General features: G+C 40.4%; 1 protein-coding gene across 9 annotated transcripts in view; it reads right to left on the bottom strand.

Annotated features, from left to right (window-relative positions):
• The window catches only part of pam (peptidylglycine alpha-amidating monooxygenase), a 322,861-nt gene that overhangs the window by 126,754 nt on the left and 177,010 nt on the right, over nt 1–19,097 (bottom strand). For all 9 annotated transcript variants that reach the window (XM_068029768.1, XM_068029766.1, XM_068029771.1 and 6 more), the window contains 3 exons: nt 18,026–18,117; nt 3,757–3,840; nt 1,500–1,548 (listed from right to left, as the gene is read on the bottom strand). In XM_068029768.1, the coding sequence (XP_067885869.1) occupies nt 1,500–1,548; nt 3,757–3,840; nt 18,026–18,117 (225 nt within the window). The remainder of the gene's footprint in view (nt 1–1,499; nt 1,549–3,756; nt 3,841–18,025; nt 18,118–19,097) is intronic.

Here is a 19,097-nt window from a genome sequence, read left to right as displayed (position 1 = left end):
CGGTGGGCCAAAGGGCCTGTTTCAGTGCTGTATCTCTAAATAAATAAATAAAAATAAAATAAATTTAAAAATGCACTTAAGAAATCCATTGCCATTCTGACTTGAACAAATCGGCTCTTTCCAATCTATATGAAAATTAAAAGTTTCCCGTGAAAAAGACTTAGCTTCTGCTACAAGACTCTCCAATCTCTAAATTAATACATTCTGCCATTTCATTCCTGCCATCAGGAGACCTGTAGACAACTCCCATTGCAGTTTTAAATCCTCTCTTGTTCCTCGATTCTGACGATAGAGTCTCTGCTGATTGCTTTCCAATACCTATATCCTCTCTTACTGATGATCTTAGTGAAAAGGAGAACGGTGCAAAGGAAAAGCAAAACTGAATAAAGAAATTTATCAACTGAACATTCTAAAATCGACAAATGTACAATGTGAGTAAACAGTAAACACTTCCATAGCATGTTTAATGCAGAAAAATAAAAAGAATGAACAGTGTCAGGGGAGGAGAGTTAGAAAAGGTGAGCAAAAGTTGCGTTGACTGATAGATTTTAAGAACGCTTTTAAAATGTGGGAAAGAACTGCAGAGGTAGAAGGGTTTAGGGAAAGAGCTCCGGAGAGTAAGGCTAAGTTGGCTGAAGGCTCTACCACCAATAGTGAAATGAAGGGAAAGAAGGATGCACAGGTTAGAGGTAAAGGACTGAAGAAGGCTGCAAAGGTTAATGGAGGCGAGGCCTTAGAGGGATTATAAAATGACATTTAGGAGTTTAAATTTGAAGTGTTAAGGACAAAGAGAAATTTTGGACAAGAAGTCTGATTAGCAAGTGACAATTAGTGCAGGACAGCACACAGGCAGCTTAGTTTTGAATGAATTGCAGTTTATGGAAGAAAGAGTTGGAAAAATCAAGTCCAGAGGTGGTAACAGCTTAAATAAGTGTTTTGGCAAAAGCAGAGGTGAGGTGGGGGATATGGTGTAGGTAAAACTGATCAGTTTTCATGATGGATAGGGTGTGGAATTTTAAATTTAACTCAAGGTCAAGAACAGCAAGATTTTTCATCACCTCAATCAACTTGGCTGAATAGCAGGGAAAAGGAATGGAATCAGTGGCAAGGGAGTGGCGGTTATGAAAAGGCCAAAAGCACGATTTGGGTCTGCCCAAAGTTCAGTTGAAGGAAATTTCCACTCAGTCATGCCATAGTGTCATCCAGAGCATCTGACAGAAGAGAATGGACATGAGGTCAAAAAAATGTTGCACGGGTGCATCTGGTCACGATGTCTGCATATGATGTCACTAAATGGCAACGTGCAGAGGAGGAAGAATGGATATTTCGCCCCAATGAGAGCTTCCTCTCCACAAGTGTGAATTCATAAGATCGGCCTTGGGGTAGCAATTTTATATTTTGGGAGAAGGTGGAAGATAGTTCTGTTTTTTATTGCTGGTCTTGTAATGGGATACCACATAAAGACATCCTAAAGATTTTATTTAAATCTGGATACTTACTGAAGAAATGTCATTTGTAGTGTTACACCAGAGCAATCTTTGTGGTTATCTGAAAGAAAAACACATACATATGAAACTAAATTAAAATTGCATTCAAAGGAAGTTACAATTTCACATTTTTATACCATTGCTTTTTTCAAGTTTCAAAACATCTCCTGTAAGTAAAGCATGACCTTTATGATCAAGGCAGTACCTTTCAGTAACCTTTTCACATTGATTTTAGACTAACAATTTATTCACATTACTTGGCAAACAGGATTAATTTATTCTGTGCCAGTTGTACCTAAAATGAAATGTTTCCCTAATATCATTCACTTCCAATGGCAGAGATTAGACTTTTTACAGTAAATGTCAAATATATATTTAAAATTAAATTAAATTACAAAACACAACAGACAAATACAATCAATACAATGCAGAAATATAATGAAGAACACCTCCAATGGGTAAAATAGCTTGTTTAGGACATGTGCTTAGTTAATAACAAAGTTTGGCAAAACTTTGCCTGCCTTTGATTTCTCACTCCTTCCAGCCTTGGTCTTGATTGGAGTAAGATTGTGATATCAGCCTACTACTGACAATTAAGTAACATTTTCACCAAAAAAAAATGAATTATCCAATTATTTGAATTAGCAACATAAATAATACATTAAAGAAAGAAATCAACATTCAAAAATCTAATTACCAAGTCATTCCAAATGTGCAACTTAAAATCAGAGTAGATTATACTTAATATCAACCTCATGATATGAAGTTATGTCCCACTAAACTGCAAATATCAAAAATGAACTGCTGAATGCATCAGTTTTCAACTGGACTTTCTGATGTCAGTATATCCAATGACTCACGCTACTTGATTTAAATGGAGGGACAATTCTTGGAAGCTTCCAGATGGGTTCTCAAGTAAACAGATAAAGCACAACAATATTACCATGCAAAAACACAAAAGAAAACTACTTAACAATTTTGAATTATATGGATTGTTTGAATTCCTGTCAATCAGGAATGAAGAGGTGCCAAACACAATCAACAGTCAATCATAAAAGTCAACAACTGAATTTTGGATCAAAACATTCTTTGATGGGAAGTTACAATTTGAACTCATCTAAAAATTGACATGAACAAATTCATACAACTTTGATAATTAACCTTTCTGAACTACAATATAAGCTTGATTAGCATTGAAGTTAACTCTGGGAAAAATTGGCTTCTTGTTGGGTAACTGGGCTATGGCATTTGCCTTTAATTAATATCTAGTTACACCTTTCAGGCAATGTTTGGTTTTAGATTCCATTTCCAGAAATGGAGACAATCAAAGATTTAAAAAGGAAATTGAATGAGCACTTGAAGGAAATAAACTTGCAGGGCGACAGGAATCAAGGAAGGGAGTGGGACTGACTGGATTGCTCTGCAGAGAGCTGAAATGGGCTTGATGGGCCAAATGGCCTCCTTCCATGCCATAGATGACTCTATTGCAAGGGGATTGGAGTATAAGAATAGGGAAGTCTGACTGCAGTTGTATAGGACTTTGGTGAGACCACACCTGGACTACTGTGCATAGTTGTGGTCTCCATATCTAAGGAAGGATATACCTGCCTTGGAGGTGGTACTGCAAAGGTTCATTAGATTGGTTCCTGGGATGAGAAGGTTGTCCTTTGATGACAGGTTGAGTAAATTGATACTCTCAACTTTAGAAGAGTGAAAGGTGATCTAATTGAAACATACAAGATTCTGAAGGGGCTTGACAGGATAGACACAGAGGTTGTTTCCCCTGACTGGGAATCTAGAACATAGGGGCACAGCCTCAGGATAAGGGTTGATGATTTCGGACTAACATGAGGAAAAGTTTCTTCATTCAGAGTTATAAATCTTTAGAATGGTCTACCCCAGAGATTTATGGATGCTCCATCTTTGAGTATATTCAAGACTGAGATCAAGAGATTTTTGATCTCTCAGGGAATCAAGAGATATGGGGAGCAAACAAGAAAGTGGATTTGAGGTAGAAGATCAGCCATGATCGTATTGAATGGGGCCGAATGGTCTACTCCTGCTCCTATTTATGTTCTTAGTAATCTGTTTACTTCGCATAAAATATTCAAGTCACATTTTTAATATAAATTTTCAAATGAAAGCAAGTATTGAAACGCAGATGCATTTTGAAAGAGTTTTCATTCTAAAAATAAAATATCAAATCTATATTAGAATCATTTATAAATGCAATTTTTACAATTATTTCTCTATTGTTGGGACCTCTTACCTCTAAATGCAGTGATGTCTCCATAATGAACCTGAAGAACAATGTAGTTAATATCTGTGTTTCCACCAACTCTAAATCCAACATCTGAATGTGGAGAAAGACAAAGCACACATTTGGTTAGTTTGATTACCGATAAGTAATATAAATTTATATTGCATATCTACTGGGTTATAAGCTAAATCATGTTTTTATGTTTTTCACATTGCTCTGCATTTGTAAACTATCAAAAGGGAAAATAGAAAGTCCATCAATGGTCAGCAATAGCATAATACAAGGTATTTAATAATCTAGATTTTCCGAGTAGAAAGTTCAGAATTCTGCTATATCAGCTGTCCAAAAATGATATGAAAGTCTGTATATGTTACATTTTTACAACAGGGTCATTGAAATCCAAGTATTTCAACAAGACAGCCTATGACCTTGCTGCACATTCCATTCTCTCAGGTCCAACCCTAACATTGTCATCAAACCTATTGATAAGGCTGGTGCTATTATTGTCTGGCGAACCGACCGCCAACTCTCCAACACATCCTCTTACCTCCCCCCGGACCATGACTCCACCACCAAACATCAAGCCTCCAGCTCCTTCAATGACATATCTCTTCTGGAGATCTTCCCTCCACTGCCTCCAACCTCACAGTCCCCCAACCCCAAACAGCCCATTTCTACCTCCTTCCCAAGATCCAAAAACAGTACTGCACCAGATAGACCTGTCATTGCAGCCTGTTCCTGCCCCACTGAACAGATTTCTTATCTCAACTACCTTTTCTCCCCTTGCCCAGTCTCTTCCCATCTACATCAATGACTCTTCTGATGCCCTCCGTCACTTTAACAGTTTCCAATTTCTTGGCCTTAATTGTCCTCTTCACCATGATTATCCAATCTCTCTATAGCTCAGTCCAGGGCACTCCACTTCTTGCTTTTACAGAGGCCCAGCCGGTCTTCATCCATCACCACCCTCCTTCGTCTGGCTGAACTTGTTCCCACATTGAATAACTTCTCCTTGAACACCACTCACTTCCTCCAAAATCAAAGGTGTTGCTATGGGTACCCGCATGGGTCCGAGCTATGCTTTCCTTTTTGTGGAACATTCCTTGTTGCAGTCCTATTTGGGCCCCCTCCCTCACCTCTTTTTCTGGTACATTGATGACTGCATCGGTGCCATTTCCTACTCTTGCCCTGAATTTAAAATTTCATCGACTTTGCTTCCAATTTCCACCCTTCTCCTGCCTTCACATGGTCCATCTCCGACTGTTCCCTTCTTGATTTCTCTGTCTCCATTATTGAGAAAGGGCTATCAACCAATTTTCGCTATAAGCCCACTGGCTCCCACAGCTACCTTGGCGATACTTCCTCACACCCTGCTTCCTATAAGGACTCTATTCCATTCTCTCAGTTTCTCTGTCACATCTGTTCTGATGATGCAACCTTCCGTACTAGTGCTTCTGATATGTCTTCCATTTTCCTCAACCAAGGATTCCCTCACACCATGATTGACAGAGTCCTTGACTGTGTCCAACCCTTTTCCCACACTTCTGCTCTCACCCATTCTCCCTCCCTCCCAGAACCATGATAGGGTTCCCTTTGTCCTCACCTTCCACCCCACTAGCCTTCAGTTCAATGGATCATCAACCAAACCTTCAAAATGATGTCACCACCAATCACATCTCCCCCTCCATTCCCAGCGGTGCTAATGGACTGTTCCATCTGCGACACCCTGATCCACTCCTCAATCACCCCCAAAAGCCCCTCCCCTTCCCATGCAAGTGCAGGAGATGCAACACCTGCCATTTTAACTCCTCTCAACTCACCCTCCAAGGCCCCAAACACTCTTCCAGGTGAAACAGCGATTTGTGTGTACTTCTTTCAATTTAGCACACTGTATTCACACTCACAATGCGGTCTTCTCTGCACTGGAAAGACTAAACACAGATTGGGCGACCGCTTTGTGGAATGCCTCTGTTCAGTTCACAAGCATGACCCTGAGCATCCAGTTGCCTGCCATTTTAATTCTCCACCTTGCTCTCATGCTAACGTCTCTGTTCTCTGTTTCCTGCAGTGTTCCAACGAAGCTCAACGCAAGCTCGAGGAATAGCACCTCATCTTTCGATAAGGCATTTTACAGCTTCTGGACTCAACATTGAGTTCAACAATTTCAGACCATAATCTCTCCCTCCATTTTGTTTCCTTTTTCTTCACAGGTTTTGGTTTTAGTCTCTTTTTCCCCTCGTCTTTGCTTTAAGACAGCAGCTGTTCATCATTCTGCCATTCACACCTCCTCCAGACAAATCTTTTGTTTCTTTACTTGTCCGATTACCACTTCCTTTGGCCCTGCACCAACTGTTTCGTCACTGTCACGCCAATGAAAGGTCTCTTTCTCTCCACAAATGCTGCCTGACCTGTTGAGCAATTCCAGCATTTTCTATTTTAATTCAGATTTCCAGCATCTGCAGTATTTTACTTTTGTCAAGAAGTCATCTTCTGAGGGCAACTAGGGATGGGCAATAAGTGCCAGCCTGGTCAGTAATACCCATGTTCTGAGGATGAATTAATAAAAGCACTCATCACTGACCTTGGGGATACACCATTTCCTACCATTCTCCATTCCAAGTGACACACATTTACGCTAAATCTTTACTTCCTGTCCATTGCAGCTAGAGGTCTCCACCTGGAGTTCTGCTAATTTTTTTCAGGAACAGTTCCTTTACGCCATCTACTATTGAATTTTCTCCTCCAGTACAACTGCGTTCTCATTTCTATCAATTGTAAAACAAAAATGCAATGAATTTAATATCCATACCGTCCTTCTCTAGAATTACACTCACTCCTTCATCCCCAAGAGGTTATACTTTCTCTAACAATGCCTTTCAGAATTTGTTCATTTTTAATTTGAGTTGTCAGAAATTTAAATGAAACAAATACATTTAAAATAGTTAAATATCAAACTCTATCTTCCCTTTAGCTAGCACTTCTTTTGAATTTCTTTAAGTGAGAGCTAATAAGAGTCATATTATGCTTGCATTGGAGGCTGTTCAGAGACGGTTCACTAGGTTGATTCCTGGGATGAAGGGATTGTCTTATAAGGTTGAGCAGGATGGGCCTATATTCATTGGAGTTTAGAAGAATGAGTGGTGATCTTATTGAAACATACAAGATTCTGAGAGGGCTTGACCGGGTGGATACTGAGAGGATGTTTCCACTCATTGGGGAATCTAGAACTAGAGGCCATAGTTCCAGAATAAGGAGTTCCTCCATTTAAGGGGGAATTTCTTCTCCGACGGTCATTAATCTTTGGAATTCTCCACCTCAGAGAGCAGTGGGGCTGGGTTGCTGAATATATTAAATGCTGGGTTAGGCAGATTTTTGATCTACAAAAGCAGTCCAATGGGGCAGGCAGGAAAGTGAAGTTGAGGCAATGATCAGATCAGCCTTCGCCTGTTCCTATTTCTTATACATGCATTTTGATGGATCCTTCAATACAGTGTTGTAGTGGTTATGTTGGACTAGCAATCCAGGGGTTTGGACTAATAATCCAGATAACATGATTCAAATGAATCATGGCAGTATGATTTTAATTCACTTTAAAATAAAAACTGGAAATAAAAAGCAGGTATCAATCATGCGACCTGAAGCCATTGGGATTGTAAAAGTTCAAATGACTCAGTAATGTCCTAAAGGAAAGAAAACCTGCTGTCCTTATCCAGTCAGGCTTAAATGTAACTCCAGTACATATCGACATGGTTGACTCTGAAGTAGCCTAGCAAGTCACACAGTTGAACCAAACTGCCAAAGAAGGCGGCCCACCATCACTTCCTGATGGCAACTAGGGATGGGCAATAAGTGCAACGCCCACAACCCGAGAATGCATAAATTGAGTCTTTGGCTGTTTACTCATCCTCCATATTATTTTTACTAAAAGTTTATATACTCTGACTATTTTGAATTGATTCATACCATACTTGTTCTGATTTGCTGCAGTTTACTGAACATGCCTGTGTGATGCATACCTTATATTTCAAGTGTGATGCATGAAGTATGGTAACAACTTGCACTTATACAGCACCTTTAATGCAGTTAAACATCTCAAGGCTCACAGCTAATAAACAAAAATTTGGCACTAATAGGAGAGATACTCAGACAGGTGACCAAAAGCTTGGTTAAAGGAGACAGATTTAAAGGAGCATCTCAAAGGAGGAGAGATTTGGGAAAGAAATTATGTAGCTTAGAACTGAGGCATCTGAAGCCATGCCCACCAATGATGGAATGATCAAAATCGGGGTTGCCGAGAGGCCAGATTTGGAGAAATTCAGAAATTCAGAGGGGGGTGAGGCCATGGAATGATTTGCAAACAAGGATGAGAATTTTTAAATCAGGCATCGTCAGACTGGGAGCGAATGTAGGTCAACAAGTACAATGGTGATGGGTGAACAGGATTGGTGCAAGGAGTTAGGATACAGGCAGTAGAGAGAGGCACGTATAAAATGCAAGTAAATTACGCAAATACTAGCAGATATCCCCCGCATTGCTCATGCTGAATTAGAGGATGTACTATGTTCTAATATTAGGGAGGTTAATTATAAAGCACAAGAGGTAAAGTGTTACTTAAAGAAAATAAGCGACTTATAGGAAGTGTATGCTATGTACAAGACATTTAAAATATTACTCGTGGCTCTCCCATGGCATTGCTCATGAGTCAGCAAAGAATCAGGCTACCTCTCGTTAGAAATTAGCAATATGCCTATTGTGTGTGTGTGTGTGTGTGTGTGTGCGTATGTGTGTGTATGCATGTGCACATATATAAAAAAAACACATACACATCACATCTTAACTCTGATAAAACTCAACATATCCACCACATTGGTTGCAGTTGATCCTGATTGATTAAGATTATTCTTCTTCGGTAATGATAGTTAGCCCGAATAAGGGGCCATAGCTAGATAAATGCATAAACAGATAACCATACTACAAAGCTGTGCCGGGCTTTACATTTAACATTACTTAATTAGGATGCCTGCTGAAATGTAAAAGTTAATTGGTATGTAGGAATGGAATAGGAGTTACTTTTGTGAATCACCATGGTGCAACAGTCTGATAAGACACATGGACACTGGATTGAATAGCCATTTATGAACAGTTTGTTAACAGGCCTTATGAGCAGCTTTGGGCACAAATAAATAATGATAGGACAGACACGGATAATGAAACTTTTGGGAGTTTGTTTGACAGAGATGGAATGTTTCTGGGGAGGATAGAATTGATCAGGGAGAACAGCTTGAGATGAGATAAGGAAAGCATGATATAAGGACCTGACTGCAAAAGCTCAAGGAGTTAATGGCAGGTGGATAATAAAGGTGGGCTCTATGTTTTAGACAAAGGACTCAATAATTGTTGGGTGTTTTGTAATAAAGTAAATCTTTAAAGGGCGAACAGGTCTCGTCAATAATCCGTCCAGGTCGACACCTGATAAAGGGTATAAAGTAAGAGACTTTGGGTGACCTCAGTGCAATAGGTGGTGGAGAGAAACTCCTAAGGGTAGATCCATGCTAACATTCTTGGATAGTTTGAGAGTCATGAAAATGTGAGGCACTGAAAGGAAAACAAAGAAAGAGGAGTTGTTCGCACATGCTATCCATCCTGCCTGATCTGGACCGGTACTTGCTACTTGTCATGGTCGTATGTTTTTGCTGTATAACTGGTGTGTCACATCATTTCTTAACTCTGATAAAACTCAGCATACTGATTAAGATTGCGCTATGACTCTCTGAAGCCAGTACTGACTCTCTGCACCTGCTGCCCAAAAGGTGGGTGAGTGCTATCACCATGAGCCAGAGCAGGAGGATCATGGGGGGTAGCAGGAGATTATTTTTAAATCCTCAGGACATGGGCAATTACTGAAAAGCTGCATTTATTGTCTATCCCCTACTGCCCTAAGAAGGTGCAGTGAACCATTGCAATCCTTGTGTTGAAGGTGTTCGCACAATGCTGTTCGGTAGGAAACTGCAGATTTTTCCGGGGGTGATGAAGGTTCTGATCAAATGATTCATCCTGGATGGTGATGAACCTCTTGAGCGTTGCTATGGCTGCAATCATCTAGGTAAGCAGTGAAAATATCAAACTCCTGATCTGAGCCTTGCAGTTGGTGAAGAGGCTTGAAGGAACAGGTGGTAAGCAACATGTCAAAAGTATCTGTAGTGTAAGCGTCGGAAAGGGTTAATGTTAGAGATAGTGAGAGTAACCCCTCCCACTGTAGTGATAATGACATAGTAGCCACATGGGTAGTAGGCTTGGAAGAAGCTAGAAGCATCATGAAAGTTGTTAGCTGGACAGGCTGAATAAGAGTGTAAATTATGTATATAAAATAAACATGTTACTATTTAGCCATATAAAGACTCCGAAACATCTGTAAACAACGCTCGTACTATGCTAACAACACACAACATGTGGCAACGGTGAAAACATCTAACAATTATTAAAAAGACCTCATCTTGCACAGTAGCAGATCTCTTACAGTCAAAACAGGACGTCACTCTGGAGTAAGTGATTCAGATGGTGCGACAGGCAGAGGTCAGAAGACAAAATAGAGCCATCCTGCAGGTTGAAGAGAAGCCGTAGATAAGAAAGAATCCGATGATGGTACAGTTCCTGAAGCCCAGGACAGAAAAGCACTCTAAAGAGTACACTCTGGGAGGGGGGAAGTGTATGACGCCGTGAAACCCCGCCAGTGCTGCAGAGCCAGAAAGACCCGCAAATGTGAACAGTGTCCTGTTAATAAAACTGAATGCTTTAATTGCCATAAGACAGGCCACTTTGGAAAGATTTTTTTTTTTTTATTAAGAGATACAGCACTGAAACAGGCCCTTCGGCCCACCGAGTCTGTGCCGACCATCAATCACCCATTTATACCAATCCTACACTAATCCCATATTCCGACCACATCCTCACCTGTCCCTATATTTCCCTACCACCTACCTATACTAGGGGCAATTTATAATGGCCAATTTACCTATCAACCTGCAAGTCTTTGGCATGTGGGAGGAAACCGGAGCACCCGGAGGAAACCCACGCAGTCACAGGGAGAACTTGCAAACTCCACACAGGCAGTACCCAGAATTGAACCCGGGTCGCTGGAGCTGTGAGGCTGCGGTGCTAACCACTACGCCACTGTGCCGCCCCAGAGCAAGACCTCTTCTCACAAAAATGCCAAGCAAAAAGTCTTCACACACACAGCTGTGAATGAAGTGGAACTTACACTGGAAGACAAAACAGGAGACTCCCTAGGGGAAACTAATTAGCTCAATCAGGCATTCTGGACGGCATACATTTATGTCAATGGACATATTACAAATTTCAAACTGGACACAGGCACAAGTGTCACAGTTCTGTCAGACAAGAGCCGTGGTTGCTGACACATAGCTTGCAACCCACTGACATTCAGTTACATGGTCCAGGAGGGACTGAACTGAAAGTCAAGGGTAAGCTACAAGACAGATAATGGAAACCCTATACATTCTAAAAAAACAAGAATTTTCTCCATTAAGCAGAAAAGCGTGTTTAGACCTACATTTAATCAAAAAGGTGGATGAAGTCAACAGCCAGAGTCTAAGTCACTTTCAAGCAGACTGACCAAATCTATTTTTGGGTCTAGGAAGACTGAAGGCCGAGTATAGCAGAACGTTAAGAGATGTCAGACTGGTACCACACCCATTTATGAACCAAGTACAAAATCAGCTGGAAGAGATGACCAGAAGGGGAGTCATTTCTCCCATCATGAAACCAACAGAATGGTGTTCGGCTATGCTTCCAGTTCCAAAACCAAATGGTACTCTTCATATCTGTGTGGACTTAAAGCAGCTTAACAAAGCCATGCTGATGGAAATCCAAAGGCCTAGCAAAGCTATCCAAAAGCATAATGTTCATTAAACTCGATGCGAATTTTAGCAGGTTCCATTGGATGAGAAGCCAAGATTACTCAACATTTATCACACCATTCAGAAGATTTTGCTTCAGTTACCATTCGGTATAACATCTGCACCCAAGATCTTCCAAAGGACCATGTCCTATATTCTGCATGGCCTCAAAAGGGGTGATTTGTCACATGGACTACATCCTGGTCCATGGGGAATCCATCGAGGAACATGACCAGAGAGTAAAAGCATTTAAGTCATCTTCAGGAAGAAGGGCTCACACCGAATGACAAGTGTGAATTCTCCAAGACGTCCATCCATTTCTTGGGACATATAGTAAGTAGGAATGGTATAATGGCAGACCCACAAAAGACAAGAACCATGAGTTTCCAACTCCAGTTCAACAGCTCCGAAGATTCATCGGAATGGTGAATCAATTGGCAAAATTTTTTTTACCAATTGAAAAAAAAATCAAGCATGTTGTTGGAACAGACATTACACACAAGAACAAGCATTTAGAAAAATTAAGGGGATGCTAGTCTTGCCACAAATATCAGCACATTACAACCCTTCATTACCAACTATAACCGCAGCAGACGCCTCATCTACAGGGTTCAAAGCAGTCTTCTTTCAAGAACAGCCAAATGGAAGTCGAAGACCAATCTATTATGCATCTAGAGCTTTGTCCGAGACAGAGAAAAAGTAGTTGTCATTGAAAAAGCATTTGCAGTCTTGAGAAGTTTTCTGATTACATTATTGGCTTAAAAATGGTTACTGAGACAGACCACAAGCCTTTGGTTTCCTTACTCGATGCGAAGGAAATTGCAAAGAAGCCTCCGAGAATTCAGAGATTCCGATTGAGGTTGATGAGATATATCTTTGAGACAGTACATGTTCAGGGGAAAAAGGTTCAGCTGAAGCATCGTCAAGAGCAACTGTTGACCATCCGACACAACAGGATGTTAACGGTGTTGAAGAGAGAGAGCGGTATTTGCAGTGCACAGCGTTGCAATGGCCAGCAAGTACACAGAAATTTCAAGAAACACTTCACGCACAGAAGCGGGATGAGGAATGTATTCAGATACGTCAGTATTGTACACAAGGTTGGTCACAGGAACGTCCTAGTGGTAATGAAAATTTTCTTCAAACTCAGGAGACACTTCACAATCACAGACAATTGCTGGTGTATAACATACTAGTCAATCTAATTTCTCTTTGATCAGATATCTTGGCAAGAAACCATCAAGGTCACATGGGAATCACAAAATGCAGAGCACGAGCTCAATCACCTGTTTGGTGGCCAGCAATATCCAAAGACATAGAAAATATGATCTTGAATTGCCAGGTACGTGCAGTGCACAGACCAGAGGGAATCTCTGATAACTACACAATTTCCAACCAGACCACGGGAATGTCTAGGAATGGATTTATGTACAATGGAAAATCTTACATCATAGTGATCAATTATTTCTCAAGATGGATTGAAGTGAAAAGATTGTACTCAACAACAGCAGAATACATCAGAGCTTCACAAGAGATCTTTGCAATGCACAGTATTCCTGACGAGGTGCTGTCAGACAATAGACCACAGTTTGCATATGAATAATTAACACAATTTGCACGAAAGTGGGGATTTGAACATCTCACTATTTCCCCTTGTTACCCTCAATCAAATGATGAAGCGGAGACAGGATATGAACTATTAAATCTTTGATGAAGAAAGATCTGATCTTCCAACAGCATTATTGAATTATCGATCTACTCCATTGATATGTGGAATTTCACCTTCAGAGCTGTTGTGGGGAAGATTAAGACTCAACTTCCTATTCTAACCAGAAAACTACTTCCGGGGCTAGACGTACAAGACTACAAAAAAGTTCAAGACAAAGAAGTCTTACAGAAACCAACAAGCTCTCAATTACAATAGAGATTTCGTACCAGAAACTAACCAATCTTAAAGAATGGAGAGAAGATATGAATACAAGATCTAGGATGTGAAGGTAGAGTCATCCAGAGAGATGAAGTTCATCTGAGATCTTATGCAGTACTCACTCCAGAGGGTACTATATGCTGAAATAGGAGAAACCTTATCCGTATACCTCAAACACAACAACCAGTCATATATCTGGAAGAACCAAATGATCAAGAAACCCATAGACAACAGAATACTACAAACATTGGTCAAGGCCATCTAAGTCGTCAAACAAGACTTTCAAGAAAGACTACAGATCTTCCGAGTCTGACAAGAACACGGTCAGGGAGAGTCTTGAAGCCTCCTGACAGACTGAATCTGAGATGTCAGAGACATGGGGGAAGATGGAGTAGTATGTAAAGTCAAAATGAATGTATACATATCAAAAATATATGTCAGCAAAGACTTGGGGGGGGGGGGGGGGGGGGGAGATGTCGTATAAGGGTCTGAAAGAGTTAATGTTTGAGACAGTGAGTAATTCCTACCACTGTAGTGATGACAATGTGGTAGTCACATGGGTTTTGGCTTGGAAGAAGCTAGAAGCATCATGAGAGGTGTTAGCTGGACAGGCTTAATGAGTGTGTAAATAGTTATGTATATAAAATAAACAAGTTACTATTTAGCCATATAAAGATTCCGAGACATCGGTAAACAACGCTCGAACTATGCTAACAAAAATACACAAATAGTCGTTTGGTAGTACAGAACTTGAGTACTGCTGAAAGTAGAGACGTGTTGTCGAAGCTTTTCATCTTGCACGCATTAGGACAATCTGCAAGAATACCAATGTAAGGGAAAACAACAACTTTATACAATATGAGAAGACAGTGCTAATTGGTTGGCAAGTGAACTTTGAGTGGAAGAAGCGTTGCCATGGAGAATGCACCAGTTTATGGTGACTGACAGTTAACTGCCAAGCACAGTTTGAAATTTAAACCAGGCAGCTTGACTGTGATTGGTCAAGCATTGCCCTGAGGAACGAACCAACGAATGGCTGTTACTTATTTTGTTTAGCTGAAACAGGCACAATGTTTGTTCATGTTCTTTCTGTCTGCAAAGAACAGGACCCTGTGTAGCAATATTTGTAGCTTCCAGTACGTGCAAATGCGCCACACTGTGAGCCCTACTGACCATCTTAAATTGGTTGTCAACGTAATTCTGAGCACATGTATAGTTTTCTGTGGGAAGAGAGAATTCCAGATTTTCACTACCTTTTATGGAAAGAAATGATTTCTAACATCACCCCTCAACAACCTTATGGTTATGCTCCTTGTTGTGGATTAACTTCCAATAATAACACTGACCTCACCCAATGTGACTCTGCAGTGGAATGGAAGAAACAGTTGCAATCAAAGTTTGGCTTTGCTTACCTATTTAGCTCCTGCCTAAATGGATGCCTTCAAAAGCCTATTTCAAGCAAGGCACATACTGGGAGAATACTGACAGGAAGTCTGTTCTGCAAAGCCAGTCTCGCAAAAGAAAATAAACAGAATCTTCAAAATGAATTGGAAAAATTCACACAATCCTTGACCTTTGATCTGAAGTAGAGCAGTATCAGGACAAATCATGCCTTTGATTGATCAAGTGCTTAACATACAAAGCAATCTAGTTTTGTTACATTGATATAAATTAAACAATTCATTGTCTAATGTTTTCCCGTATGTATTATTTGCGAGATATCTAAAATAAAACCGGTGCTGATTAAACAAAACTGGTTGAAGAAAAATTGCTGGCTGCCTCTTTAAAGGTCCTCTGATCTCAAGAAACATTCACTCAGTTTCTATTGGTATTATTTAACTCAGGTATCTATTCATTTGCTTGGCCCAGAAAATTACAAGGAAGATGTTATGACAGTACTTGAGTCTCATTTAATCGTTTCGACGTGATTCAGGCAGAAGCATCCCATGCCCACGAAAGGACATCAACCTGAAACGTTAACTCAGTTTCTCTCTCCACAGATGCTGCTTGGCCTGCTGAATATTTCCAGTATTTACTGTTTTTATTCCAAATTTCCATTATCCATATGTTTTGTTTTAATTTTCTTAACATTTTCATTAGAAAAGGAAAACTATTTGATTGAAATAGTTAAGATCTATGATCGTGTAAATGGATAGTGTACTATTAAATTTGCTTTATTTTCCTGAACAAATGTTGCTCTTGAATACTGTAGTTAGGAAAAGCTTGCAAATAAGAAAGGATATTTCTGTGCAGAGAAAATGGCATTGACATCTTTATAGAAAATATATTTTTTCAACTGCAATACGCTTTATTGTAATGTGAAATGAAATCTGTAATACATTAGATATCTCAACAGTTTTGCATAATATTCAATTAAAAGATAATGATACTCTTGACTATAGAAAATGCAATTAATCTGAAGTATTCTCCATAAGGACAGTCTTGGAGAGGTTGCAGTGATTTATTATAATACCAGAAAGACTTCAGCTCTGTGGAAAGGCTAGAGAAATGGATTGTTCTTCTTAAAGCAGAGGTTAAGGGAAGGAATAATAGAAGTGTTCAAAATTATGAAGGATTTTGATAAATATGGTGAAACTGTTTCGACAGAGGGAACAGATTTAAGATACAAAAACAAGAAATGCTGGATTCACTCAGCAGGTCTGGCAGCATCTGTGGAAAGAGAAGCAGAGTTAACGTTTCGGGTCAGTGACCCTTCTTCGGAACTGACAAATATTAGAAAAGTCACAGATTATAAACAAGTGAGGTGGGGGTTGGGCAAGAGATAACAAAGGAGAAGGTGCAGATTGGACCAGGCCACATAGCTGACCAAAAGGTCACGGAGCAAAGGCAAACAATATGTTAATGGTGTGTTGAAAGACAAAGCATTAGTACAGATTAGGTGTGAATATACTGAATATTGAGCAGCAGCAAGTGCAAACCTGAAGAAAAACAACCTGAAAAAAACAGTGGGTAAGCAAACTGAACAAACTAAGATGAAATGAAATAAATGCAAAAAAAGATTGTAAAAAGGAATGCAAAAAAAAAGGAAGAAAAAATAACTAAAAATGAAAGTAAAGTGGGGGGCTGTCATGCTCTGAAATTATTGAACTCAATGTTCAGTCCGGCAGGCTGTAGTGTGTCTAATCGGTAGATGAAATGCTGTTCCTCGAGCTTGCGTTGATGTTCACTGGAACACTGCAGCAATCCCAGGACAGAGATGTGAGCATGAGAGCAGGGGGGAGTGTTGAAATGGCAAGCAACCGGAAGCTCAGGGTCCTGCTTGCGGACTGAGCGGAGATGTTCTGCAAAGTGGTCACCCAGTCTGCGCTTGGTCTCCCCAATGTAGAGGAGACCACACTGTGAGCAGCGAATACAGTATACTACATTGAAAGAAGTACAAGTAAATCGCTGCTTCACCTGAAAGGAGTGTTTGGGGCCTGGGATAGTGAGGAGAGAGGAGGTAAATGGGCAGGTATTACACCTCCTGCGATTGCAAGGGAAGGTGCCCTGGGACGGGGACGAGGTGGTGGGGGTAATGGAGGAGTGGACCAGGGTGTCGCGGAGGGAACGATCCCTTCGGAATGCTGACAGGGGAAGGGAGGGGAAGATGCGACTGGTAGTGGCATCACGCTGGAGGTGGCGAAAATGGCGGAGGATGATCCTTTGGATATGGAGGCTGGTGGGATGAAAAGTGAGGACAAGGGGAACCCTGTCACGGTTCTGGGAGGGAGGGGAAGGGGTGAGGGTAGAGGTGCGGGGAATGGGTCGGACACGGTTGAGGGCCCTGTCAACCACAGTGGGGGGAAATCCTCGGTTGAGGAAAAAGGAGGTCATATCAGAAGCACCGTCATGGAAGGTAGCATCATCAGAGCAGATGCGTCGGAGACGGAGAAACTGGGAGAATGGAATGGAGTCCTTACAGGAGGTAGGGTGTGAAGAAGTGTAGTCGAGGTAGCTGTGGGAGTCAGTGGGCTTATAATGGATGTTGGTAGACAACCTATCCCCAGAGATGGAGACAGAGAAGTCGAGGAAGGGAAGGGAAGTGTCAGAGATGGACCATGTAAAGGTGAGAGAAGGGTGGAAATTGGAAGCAAAGTTGATAAAGTTTTCTAGTTCGGGGCGGGAGCAGGAAACGGCACCGATACAGTCATCAATGTACCGGAAAAAGAGTTGGGGGAGGGGGCCTGAGTAGGACTGGAACAAAGAATGCTCGACATATCCCACAAAAAGACAGGCATAACTAGGACCCATGCTGGTACCCATAGCGACACCTTTTACTTGAAGGAAATGCATGGAGTTGAAGGAGAAGTTGTTCAATGTGAGAACAGATTTAAGATAATTGGGAAGACAGTGCTGGAGGGCAAATTAAAAACGATACAGGGTATCGATATTAACAATCTTCATTTAAACCTGATAAATTTAAAAAGAGACATACCAGCAGGTAATTGCGTGGGTGGAGCGTTTCTAGCCCATGCATACATGATTTTAGCTTCATCTAAGCATGTTCCGTATCTACTGCCACAGTCCCTGGAAAAGGAAAAACAAATGAAGTAAATAATGGGAGTTTCGTCGTCAAAAACATGTGGAGTTGCTCAAGGTACAAAAGTACTTTGCAACACAATTTTTCAGATGATAGTCTCTCAATAAAAGCAGATATATTTAATTCTCAATTAAACTAAATGTAGCAAATTACAGATCAGCCTACTTAAATTTTATATTGCCAACTATACTGCAATCCAAAATTGATTAATACACAACTTCCAGAAAATTCTAATTTCTAGATAACTGTTTTGTAGTTCTTAAAAGCAAATCCACATGAGAGTTGTCATGCATTTACAAAATGTGTTTATCATAGAGGATAAAGGTTGCATTGTAATGACCATGTTTATTAAAACAATTTTTACTGTAAAACTGAACTTCTTCAATCATGCCAGTTAACTGCATTTCAGAGTGAATGACAACTTAAAAAGTATTAAGTCAATTCAGTGTTAAAATAATGCTTAGCATCCCTGATTTAGAATGGATCAAATCAACCAGGTTTCCAGTCCCTCATCACTATCTAGTGACTTTTTCTGGAAAGTGCAGACGAATGTGGGTGCTTGCTGAAGGCCGAATAGGATTTATCTCTGACGTCCTCCACAGCTGAACAGCCTAACAGTGATGCCAATGGAACCACACACCAGCATGAATCACAGTCTTCAGGCCACGAAAGATGATGTGAGGGAGCCTCATTTAATATTTCAGAAGAATTATATAAATTTGAAAACAACTCTGCTAATTATTATAAAAGCAGATGCAAGAGTCAGCCAGGTTAGTAGATTTATTAATACAAATACATAATTAAAGTAAAAATTACAACATGTGGTATAAACTTATATGACGATTGGCAGACATATAAACAATCAACGCTGCTTAACTATTCACATGACGACGACATGGGACAGGTTACATTAGTCTCATTATATTAAAATGAACAAACTATTTTCAGCATAAAATATGCCTCAAAT

Source organism: Heterodontus francisci, chromosome 4 (genome assembly GCF_036365525.1).
Source record: "Heterodontus francisci isolate sHetFra1 chromosome 4, sHetFra1.hap1, whole genome shotgun sequence".
Lineage (NCBI taxonomy): Eukaryota > Metazoa > Chordata > Chondrichthyes > Heterodontiformes > Heterodontidae > Heterodontus > Heterodontus francisci.
This window is presented reverse-complemented; position numbering and strand designations above follow the sequence as displayed.